Source organism: Citrus sinensis, chromosome 2, assembly GCF_022201045.2.
Source record: "Citrus sinensis cultivar Valencia sweet orange chromosome 2, DVS_A1.0, whole genome shotgun sequence".
NCBI classification, from domain to species: domain Eukaryota; kingdom Viridiplantae; phylum Streptophyta; class Magnoliopsida; order Sapindales; family Rutaceae; genus Citrus; species Citrus sinensis.
Genome location: NC_068557.1, coordinates 29,849,535 through 29,861,133, shown reverse-complemented (window position 1 = coordinate 29,861,133; position 11,599 = coordinate 29,849,535). Strand labels below are relative to the sequence as shown.

The 11,599-nt window shown below is 33.7% G+C and overlaps 2 protein-coding genes across 4 annotated transcripts; one reads left to right on the top strand and one right to left on the bottom strand.

Moving 5' to 3' along the window:
- Positions 1-38: 38 nt before the first annotated feature.
- Positions 39-4,540, bottom strand: LOC102631418 (allantoinase). Its single transcript, XM_052434740.1, has 16 exons — positions 4,300-4,540; positions 3,737-3,830; positions 3,357-3,477; positions 3,058-3,131; positions 2,795-2,871; positions 2,631-2,667; positions 2,470-2,555; positions 2,291-2,350; positions 1,922-2,070; positions 1,619-1,745; positions 1,365-1,520; positions 1,166-1,276; positions 906-1,016; positions 699-797; positions 446-596; positions 39-314 (listed from the first exon to the last, which is right to left on the bottom strand). The coding sequence occupies exons 1-15, from the start codon at positions 4,390-4,392 to the stop codon at positions 468-470; spliced, it is 1,524 nt and encodes a 507-aa protein (XP_052290700.1). The 5' UTR covers positions 4,393-4,540; the 3' UTR covers positions 39-314; positions 446-467.
- A 3,517-nt stretch (positions 4,541-8,057) lies between these two features.
- LOC102606813 (uncharacterized) lies at positions 8,058-10,566 on the top strand. Of its 3 annotated transcripts, XM_006467752.4 has the most exons (5): positions 8,163-8,452; positions 8,706-8,759; positions 9,279-9,382; positions 9,983-10,021; positions 10,109-10,566. In XM_006467752.4, exons 1-5 carry the CDS (start codon positions 8,368-8,370, stop codon positions 10,241-10,243), a joined length of 417 nt encoding a protein of 138 aa, XP_006467815.1. In that variant the 5' UTR covers positions 8,163-8,367; the 3' UTR covers positions 10,244-10,566. The 3 variants fall into 3 exon arrangements, with proteins under 3 accessions (XP_015382322.1, XP_006467816.1, XP_006467815.1); XM_015526836.3 differs by having other exon boundaries at positions 8,058-8,452; positions 9,983-10,566; XM_006467753.4 differs by lacking the exon at positions 9,983-10,021 and having other exon boundaries at positions 8,073-8,452.
- The last annotated feature ends 1,033 nt before the right edge of the window (positions 10,567-11,599 follow it).

The following is an 11,599-nucleotide window of genomic DNA, read 5'->3' as shown; positions in this document are numbered from 1 at the left end:
TACTTTTTTGTTCTTCATATATATATATATATATATAATTTATTTTAAGAATAATTTTGTTCTTCATATATATATTAAAAAAAAAAGAAACAACACACACACACAGTATACTTGGCTTTGAGGATAAACCCAAAGAAATAAAGGCACACTATTTTCGATGTCAAATGTTTAACAATATCTACGATTTACAACTTAAACAAATTTATAACGCCATTCAACCCCATCAGCTCCTGGGGCGGTGGAAACTCTACCTCCTTCACAGAGATGGTGTTTTTGATGAAGCAAGTGAGATTAATCCTCTACCTATGAGAAATCTGGAGAGAACAACAGTGTGAAGAGATGAGGTAATTCGAAGTCGATAATTGAAGAAACACACAACAAGGGGAAAAGAAAATCTAATTAGAGAGATTAAAATAACTTTTCGAGGTTAGTTATGGGAAATTACATATTAATTCTAATTCGTATGTTCATGTTGCCAGGATTGGAGAACCACAAGCTGCAGGAGCATGATTTCCCTCTTTGTATACGAGGTTTCCCCTTGAAATTGTGGCCAGTACTTTCCCAGAGAGTCTTCTTCCCAAATAGGCGGAGATGTTCTGCATATAATAGATATTACAGAAATCAGAAAACAAGGGCAATTGCTGTTTTCACGACTGTCGGCTGTCGCTGTAAGAAGAAGAATATATACGATTACATACAGGATGCTTCATGTGTACAGGATGGTCATTGTCAAGTTCAAACTCCGCTTCAGGTTCCCATACAACTAGGTCTGCATGATTTCCAATTGCAATGGCACCCTGCAAAAGGTATTTCAGATTAACGTGGAGTGAAAAATATGGTATCATCTAATACGTACCCTGGCTGTTACTTTAGCGGAATTATTGACTTGATAAATTAATTTGTACCTTTGAAACTTGTCCAGCAAGCTTGGCAGGTCTCTCACTCCACCATGAAGCTAACTGTTCTAAAGTTACTCCATATTTCCGCCCATAAGACCACGTGACAGGAAGAACAAACTGCAGAAAATCTCAAGAAAATGCACATTGCTTTCCATATCAATAAGAGAAATATAACATTACGAATTTACGATCAATTATAAATTTTTGTTAGATAGTAATATGGTTTCGTTAGCAGGGTAGCAAATTTTTAATCAAATATACCCAACCTGCAAAGATGATATGCCACCCCAAGCTTTCAAAAAGTTGCCTTCATCAAGGAGTTTAAGTTCTGGCACGGTTGGTGAATGATCAGAGCTTAGCATATCAATGTGTCCATCCTGGAGGAAGCATTAGAATCAAGTGTCAAGTCAGTCACAAAATAAAGAGGAACCAAGGACATGCAGGTGGCCAGGAAAATCCAAGTACCATCAGAGCCTCCCATAATTTTTCTTTATTTGCTGCATCACGTATGGGCGGAGCACATTTGAACCGAGTATCTCCATCAGGAATCTCCTCTGCTGAGAAAGCCAAGTAGTGCGGGCATGTCTCAACAGTTATGCTGTCACCATTAGTTTTTGCTTCCTGTATTGTATACACATGGAATCAGGAAAAATCATGGACTGGATTTCCTTTTTGTCCCCTTTATTTTATTCGTACACATTGAAATAGATTTTAGATACCATTAATAGATCCAAGGAAGAACTAGCATCAGATAAATGAACAATGTGAAGATGAGCTCCTTCTGCAGGGCCATCTGTCCTCGTGTCCTTTGCTACTGTCAAGAGTTCTCTGATAGCCGCTTCCTCCCTGTTTGGGGATCCAAAAAGGCAGTAATTATGTAAAATGAAACAAAAAATATCATATATTATAAGACAAATTTTGCCATAAAAGTATTAACAAACGTCCGCTATTTGAACTTCCTTGTGTTTTTATGAAACATATTTTACCATGTTAAGATTTTTCAGCTAAGACAAAGAAAGTACCATGAAGGTGGCCTTGTCTTCAGATATGTTGAATAAGATCGAGTGTCAAGTGTATCATCTTCGAGTTTTACATGCCTTTCTGAACCTTTTTCCATCTCAGCATGTACAAGTAAAGGTCTTTTGTATCTTGCCAATACAGATAGTCCTTCCTAGAGAAACCAAGTTTGAAAAATTAAGAGAACAATCTCAATTATACTAGAAAGTGAAAGGAAAATTATTTGTATCTGAGTCATTTAATTTGTGAATGCACATCATTAGAGATAGACAAAGAAAATAACTGAAACGTGAAATGTTATCGATCATTAACGACTAACATTACCGTTTTTCAATTGACTAGAAAGTGTTGAAATTAAACGTCATGTAACAAACCTTAATATGGCTGGCATTTGTCATAGGAAAGTCGTTGATCCCTGAAGGACACATAAAAGACTACAGAATGAAAACAGAACAGTTGTCAGATGATAATTCAATATTAAATAACACAAGTAAAATTTACTGCAGAAAACAGAAAATTAGTATCTGTCAAAAGTCACTCCTCTGATGGCTACCTTTAATCCAAGAACACCAGCATTCAAAAGAGCTTCTAGAGCACTTGCATTATATGCATTTTCAGGAACTAGACCTCCCCAAAAACCTGTTGATCTATAGCATGGTTAACACAGAAATCTTTGACAAATCATTTCACTAGCGGACAGTTTCAAGATCATACCAACATCAACATAGATTCTCTTCTCTGCTGCATCAACCTATGGAACACAAAAACAGAAACGTTATCAGAAAGACCAGTCAAAAAGAAGGACACAGATAGCGCTTTAATTGCAACATTATCAAGATAGTACTTAAATTCCTCAAATAAAACAGAGTGATCAATACCTTTAATTTCAGAGTTTCCGTTGAGATAGTTGAGGGATCACTATTGAGGGGCATGTCAATTAATGTTGTTATACCACCTGTAGAAAAATATTAACACCGTAAAGTTAGAGCCTGCCTGCTCATGATCTGATCACATTTTCCAGGGCCCAAAAGGAGATATCTTTGTCATCCAATGGCATACAAAATCATAAAAAGCAGCAAATCGTCGGAAAAGAAATGCAACTTTTTACATGAGGCAACTAGGTTGGTGGAAAAATTCTCACCTGCAGCAGCTGCTTTGGTCCCCGAAGGAAATCCTTCCCACTCAGTTCTTCCTGGATCATCGAGATGTGCATGCCTATCATGTCATGGTCACATATTGCAGAAAAGAATTAATTACACTCAACCACAAGTAAGAATATGAATCCAAAACTTCCAAATTTTAGGCATCATTGTATCATTCCCGCTCAGTTTCCTCTATAAAATCCCACCAAAACTACTTTCAGCAGAACGTTTTACAACGCATGCATAATCTTTTAAATGCGTGCATAGTCAAATCAAGAAGATGGTTCGCATTTCTTACACATCAATCAAACCAGGCATGATAACAGCCTCTCCATAATCAACTACTTGTCCTGTCTTGGAGTTCCGAGGCCAATCTTCTTCTGAAACAATGGATATGATATTCCCTTCCTTGATCTCAACTGCTCGTTTACACATTTGAAAAGAATATCAATTCATTAGATGGTGTATCGAAGGAAACATCTTGTTCGAGTAAAAGAACCAGGCACAGCACTAAAAACAGTAATCATTCTAACAGTGATTGATTTCACAATAAACGGCTAATGACCTCCAATTGAAGGATTATAAACAGGAACATAAATGAAATGCAAAATCAAAATACACATCGATTTCAACTTGCAGGACTTGAAATGCAAAATCAAGTTTCAAAATTAAAAATACCTGCACCAGAAATAACTCCTTTTGGTGTCACAATCCGCTTGCTGGTTAACCAGTACTGGTTGTAAGGAAGGAGACTGCACTCACTGTGAGATAACTGCAACACATAAATCAACAAAGAAGCGATCACCTTCCAGTGGCTAAAATCAAATTTGATAGCAGAACACACCAATTATGTTCTGTTTTGTGCCGAGAAGATTAGTTCGAAAGAGGGATGAAACTTAAAAAGTGCTTGTTGCAAAAAAACATTTTATGTGCTTTCCCCTTTCCAAAAAAAAAACATTTTTACACCATCTCTTTGAAATACTTCTCCAGAAATCTCTTCAGATATTTTCTTTTTTAAAAAAAAAAAGAAAACTGTTTTATATATTAATTCAAAACATGCTATAATCTACTTGTCATCTCCTTTTTTTTTCTATATAAAAATCATTCCGATTTTCACTTCCTTACCTCTTTTGTTTCCTCTGTATTTTCTCGTCAACCAAACAAAACATTCAAAAGAGCAAAATAAAAAAACACGCATGCACAGACACACATAAACACAGACGTAATCAAGACAATCAGACCTTGGCAGAATCCTTAAAAACAAGCAAGAACAGAGAAGCAGCTAGCAGTGTTAGCGTAGGCAACAGCCTCCACTGCAGATTGAGATTCTCCATTCCTCTGTTTTCTGAATTATGTGAGCTAATCTTTCTCTCTTATTATGTGGAAAATTAACGGATCTCATTGGTTCATTTTCGTCCAGCCAGCAAGATTCTTGAATCGTGGTGGAGCCACGGCTGCATGGAATCTTTGATTAGTCAGCGCCTCAGTGCCTATATTTCTTTTACAAATGCGGACATGAAAAAAATAATGCCCACTTGCAGTAGTTGGATCAATGTCCCATCACACTGCGGACAAAATGCCAATCCATCAACTTGGTTCGTGTTGTTTTGTATTTATTTTTTTTCTTAGCGTTGTCTTGTTATTAGTGCGTGAATCAGATACGAATTGATGGAATCGTGGAGAAGATTCGTTCAGATTCGGTAAAGAAGCCAAATATAGCCACTTGGGCTTATAGCCTAGTGGTGGACCATTACCCTCAAAGTTAAGCATGACTACGAGGATAATGGTTCGAGTCCCTACGGACTCAACCTCCCTCAATTAAATATAATCGTGTGGAGATTTCTTATAACGTCTTTCTCCCTTGCGAAATGCGAGTGTAGTAGAGACATCCCTCCTCCGTGAGGGGTATTTGGATGGGCATGTACTTCATAGAATAAAAATATAATAATATAAGTCTCATGTATATATATCTGATTGTAAATATCAGTGTAATGACCTGCTGTCATAGCAGTTGTATATTATCTCTGTGTAATACAGTAACCTGATGCTTAATCAGTTTAAAAAAAAAAAAAAAAAAAAGAAGCCAAATATAGGATGGCCCAGCTCACATTTAATATCATCACTAGCGTAGTCAAATAATCAAATCAACAGGATGATGAATATATACATAGAGAGAGAGATTATAAAATCTCTTGTTTTAAAAATAATAGCTCTAGAGTTTGAATCTCTCACATGCGAGTTTAATTGAGTTAGAAAGAAAATTTCTTCTAAATTTTTGGATAAATTAATGGCTCTGCCATTGTATATTATGTGAATAAAAATTGAGAGTCGGATTAACATACGAATTGCTACAGTGAAAATGATCGGGTTATGGTGGATTTTTTTACTCTTATATTTATTTAATTAATTAATATTCCTTTAAATCGTTAAAAGAAATAAATTTACAATAAATAGATAATTTATGAAACTTAACTTATTGGGAGATGGTTGCTAATAAAATTACAAATAGATAAAAGGTTGCTAATAAAATTAAGAGTCATATTGATGAACATCCGTATTTAATTATTTTAGTAAATTTATAATATTATTATTATTATTATTTAGATATAAAATTTCTTCAGTGGACTTAAAAATCCAAATCACTTCTATTAATCAAAAGATTTTATCAATTAAACTAACTAGCACATCAATAATATATCATTTTGAATGCATTATATATCACTATTGTCAGACATCAGCACAATCCTTGTTACTTGAATCTTCATCAATTTAATGCACATCCCATATTTATGTTTTATCCATCACTTTGTTGGTTTCAAATGAAATAATATATTGTTGAAAAAATGATTTTTATTTTTTTTTAAGCGCATGCAGCGGCGAAGCCGTCAGAAACTAGGTTTCATATTAAAACGGGCTAAACTAAAAAATTTGTGATAAATTATACAGTTATACTTTAGGGATTATCAGATGAAAATAAGGTACCAAAATTTTAAATTGGATAGAAGAAAACGGTGATTTATCATTTATGTAATTATATTTAAATAAACTAAAAATAGAGAGACCTACGTGTAATTTTCCATAGACTTGCTAGCCCAAGTTTGCCCTTTGCTGGCTTCACTCCGACTGCATGGGCATGTTTTCCTATCGTCAAAAGGACCGCAAGTAAATTAAGAGAAGAGTGGTGCTACTCTCACCCTTCAAGTTCCCGTTGATACCCCTTTTCTGTTGTATTATTTTTAATTTTTTGAAAGGATTGAGACTATTTGAATACATAAAATTTTTCCGTATACTCATTTTAAAATTTTAAAATTACCCTTCACTAATTTTCTTCTTTCTATTTTACAATTACATATTTTCTCTACTCTCACATTTTATAAACTACATGCTTAATTTCGCTCTCTTTTCAGTTTTTTTTTTTTACTTTTCTTAATTGATCTACATTTCATGCCTTCTATATGTAAGAATTTTTTTTCTTGATATCAATTTTTTTGTCTGGTAAAAATTAATTTCTTTATATGCATTAACTTTCATGATTGATAAAAAATTGTTGATGTTTTATTTTAAATAGTGGGTTTTGTTTCTCTTAGTTTGTTATATTGATTATTTTCAACTAAAAAGAAATATGTGAATAAATTTATTAGAATTTGTGAAATCAAGAAAATAAATAGAAGAAAGGGTTGGTTAGGTAATTTTTTTTAAAATTATTTAGATAATAAAATTTTAAATTGAAAAAGAGTGTAGTAAATTCACAAAGGGCTTTATCATGACTATTAAGGATGGAAAAAAGCACTATTCATAAGATAATTTGTTAATTAAATTAACCAGCACAAACAAACTATATCAATTTGCTTCAATTACCTTGTTGGAAGAAATTAAACTAGGGATGGCCATAGGGAGGGGAGGAGAGGGGATCGATGTCCTTGTATCCATTCCCGATATTCTGCATATGTCCTCGTCCCCATCATAATTGCTTGAGGGAATCCCCGTCCCCTCCCTGAATAATAATAAAGATCCCCAATTCTTGAATAACTAATATATATTTTTAGTTTCGATTTTAATGTAGTCATATTAGAATAAAAAATTTAAATAAAAGTAAAGTTTGACAATATATCTTACATTAACATTAATACATTACAAAAGTCACACCACAAAATACAAATTATCAGAATAATTATCTTCGTCAATCTTCATAATTCTACAATAAAAAGAAAAAGAAATTATTTTTATATCAATAATGAATATTACAATTAAAACAAAACTTTTGAACCAACGAGATCATGTCCTACCTTTTTAATGTCTTGAATAAAAATTTAAGACTACAACTAGTTAATTAAGCCAAAAAATTTAATAATATAAATATTTTGATATTTGCCATTTATACTGATATTCAATATTTTACAACTCCAGTTGTATTATTTATTCACTAATAATGTAAAAAATAAAAAATAAAAATGGGAAAATGGAGCGGGGACGAAGATTCCGCCTCATCTTGTCCCTTCTCCGAATAAGAAACTAAATAAATAATTATTTTTATCCCTTTTTCGAATAAGAAATTACGTATAAAATTGATCTCGTACTCTCTCTGAATAGAAAAAATCCTCGAGGGTCCCCATCCTCGTGGGCAGTTACGATCCCTAAATAAAACATCAAATTATCATTTTCAACCATTATAAAGAAATGGCCGGTGGGCCTAGGCCCACTGATTTGAAACTCTTAAATTAAATTTGAAAACTTGAGTTAAGAGTGTTGAGACATTTTTTTTCATTTACAATTATATATAGTTAGGTGACAGTTGATTTCTCTTCGGTTTGTTTATGGGTAAAATTGTTATAACCCTCTATATTTGTGAGGGTTGAATTATGAGATGTACTATAGTCAGAATTATGAGATGTTCTATAGTCATATTGATATAAAAGTGAGTCCACAATTAAACTCTAATGGCAGATATATTAGTTGAATTGTATAAGCATATTAAAAAAACAAGGCATTATTAAAATACAAACTTTGAAAGTATAATAAAAGATTAAAAAAAAAAACAAATTTCAGAAATCACCTTTAAAATACCTTTATCAAATATTGAAAATCTCATGTGAAAAAAGATGTCTGAAAAAATATCAGAAAAAAAAATACCAAAAGCGACCTCAAGAGTGGTCCGAATCCGACTCAACGCGGGCGGCAAATAATTCATGATATAACAGCGACCGAATGACAAAAATGTCCCTACACAAAGAATCATCCTCTGTCCGTTCCAGTTTTCCCCTCCTTTAACTGTGAAAGAAACCCGCTGCAAAGCGAAAAATTTGAGAGAAATGAATCAGATGATACCGCAACAATGGGCATCTCCTTGCGGAAATCAATGCACTCAAAAATTTGCAGCCCTCACGCAAATTCCATGTACCATTTATCTTGCACTTCTTTTAGCTTTAATGATCGAAACACATTCATTATTATTATTATTATTGTTATTCAGAAATTTCATTGTTGTCTCTGGCTTAATCTGCTAACTTAAGTTTAGTAGATCTAAAATGTTGTAGCATACCCGTTGATTAAATTCGGATTCAATTGGTTTTGATTGGTTTCATAGTCATTTCTATTGGTTTTGGTTGTCTCAAATCTAAAAGCAAATTGGCATGGTTTCATCATGTAGGGAGAGTATTTTGCAAAAAGGGATGTGATGCTGACGGTGAGACGTGGGAAGAATGTAAGCATTTCTCTGCTTTGTTCTATATTTCAGCCTACTTTGCCCGTTTAGATGAAGAATTGTGTTTTTTCTTGGTGGAACTGAGATTATGTTTTTGATTGTATGTTTGGATCCAATGAGCATCGAAATCGTCTCAAAGTTCCGAAAGAAGCAATTCTCTTATGGCTTTATTTGAATTAAGGATCTAGAAGTTTCAGTTATATGAAGCCTGTTTCTTTGAAGAATATGAATTATTAGGATGTAGTGGTGATTATATGCTGCTGCTATATGAGGCATTTTACTTGAATTGATGACCTAGTTAATTGCTGTAATGCCCTGATCTTATAGTCCGAGGACAACTTTTTTAGAGCCCATTCTTGATTGAGGGCTGGGTAATTTGCATGATTTTAGAGATCTGCTCATGCACTGAATCTTGGCATGAAGGGAAATATTTTATTTTAGGAGTTCTCTTTATAGTCCTAATATATTATTTTATAATTCAGTGTAAGCTTCATTTGATATAATTACTTATATTTCTAGGCTTGGCAGAGTGCAATGAGATATGCTATAAGGACCCTGTACTAAAGGACCGCCAATGGAGTGCTTACATTGATCGCTCTCCTGGAGCTGCTAATTATTCTGAGGTATTCTCGCCCAATATGCATTGCAGTGACTTTGGATTTGGTTTGTTTACTTTCTGAACTTAAAGTTGTGGAGATGTAAAGCATTCAATGGTTCCAAATAATTTATGACCTCGATTTGGAAGAAAACTGTACTTTGAAACTAGTTGATTAGCTCTAGAAAGTAAGGAGGAGCTGGGAAATAATAATGGGAGACATTTTAGATGAACTTCTGAAAATGAAAGTTCATGCATGGAGCTCCGAGGTGCAAACACTATCCTAGTGCTCATTTCCATCACCTTAGTAGATTAAAAGTTGTTTGTACTTGGTAAATCAGAATATACTCGAGTCTATTTGGAACTTATTATCTATTTTCATTCTAACTTTGCACTCTTAAGGATAGTATCGGTGCTTTCTAAATGCAGATTTTGCACTATTCCAATATTGATATGTCACATTTTATGGAGCTTAGCATTTGTTTTAAATCTAATATCCTCAAATAAAGAAGACACACGCACACACATATAGTGAGAGAGAGGGGGGGGGGGGGGGGAGAGAGAGAGAGAGAGTAATTCTTTATTAACATTACCGGTGGGAAAATCACCGATCCCTTTCTTTATACAGGAATGTTTCCATGCTTGTGTAGCTGGCTGTGGTTATAAGGTTAGTTTTTTGTCATCTGTTAAGGCCATGGTTGCTATATTATTCGGTTTCACATTCACTACTGACCTGTTGATGTGCATATTGCAGTTTGAGATTGACACAGAGAAAGTTGATAAAGTACGACCAAACAGGCCACCTCCACCTCCCCCTGTTGCGAAGCCACCCCCCCACGTTGTCAGACCTGGTGAGCTTACTCAGGACTTGCCCGGCACTTCAGCATAGTCAAAGAGATAATGCAAATTTTGGAAGAAACTTGTACCTCAAAATTTTGTTAGCTAATCAATTAGCAGGAAGGTTATTAATGCCACTAACAGCCTGATACAGATCAGTAGAGTCTTAGGGGCAGAAGCTATTTTTGCTTTATTCCGTCCCTGCTCAGGTTTTATAAGCTTCAATGTCACCTAATATCTGGTTTTCCAGATTTTGATAGCATACCTTGGATAACTGAGATGTAAATCCAATACAGTTTACTGCGCGGAACTGGTTGACATTGGTGATGATACAGAAAATTTGAATACTATAAGGAGCCTTAGAATTTCTTCTTATAGAGCTTGGTAATAACTACATTATGCACTGAATCTTTGATGACATTTATGAAATTGTTAATCTATCGAAAGTTTCAGTTTTTGAACTCTTGAATTTCAATCTAATTGTGACGGTCAATAATTAGACTTTGTTTCCTCGCCTCCCGAGAACATTGTTCTTTAGTTCTTATGTCCAACCATTTTTTTTTTTTTTTTTAACGATAAATATCAAAACATACCCTGATGTTTGTTTAAATCGTCTAAGAGAAAACATTTGTAAGACAGTCCTTCGGTTGAGTGACCGTGAATAGGACGGAGGGATTTTACGGATTTCTCACTTTCGCCAATATTATTAATGTCTCAATCATCCAATTATATACTCTTAAATGAATAAGTCTTGCACATACACTTTGATATTTTTTAATACTTGTTATTAGTTATTAATATTTGAACCTTTACATATATTTCAAAAGAAAAACAAAGATGTGAAGATTAATTTTGGCCTTTGGAATACTATTGACAAATTAGATTTTTTTTTTAACGTGGATATTATAATTACACAACTATTAATATTTATAATTAAAATTACATCAAACAATTATTAATATTTATAATCAGACAACTATTGAGACTATCCAAATTTCCACCACATTTTGTAAGCCCCTCAAGAATATACTCATCTTTTCTCTCACATCTCGTAAGATCCTAACTAATATTTAAGAGATATCTACTATTGTACTCGTATTTCTTAATACTCTCACTACTATTTTAGATATGTTTATTCTACGAGAGAAAACTATTTCCACTTAATTATTTTTTAATTGAAAGAGGACAAAATCGAGACCTCGTATTTTTAATACGAGGATTTAAATTAAGAGCAGCAGCTCACCACTCGACCTTGACCACTCGGCTTTAGAAATTCTATTCGAAGAAAGCAAATGCCAAACTTAAGAATTCTATTTGAAGAAAGCAAATGCCGTTTGGCATTTGTAATGTCGGGGTGCCCGAAGTCTACTCTAGAAGGACTTCTATTATTGGAATGAAAGAAAATTGT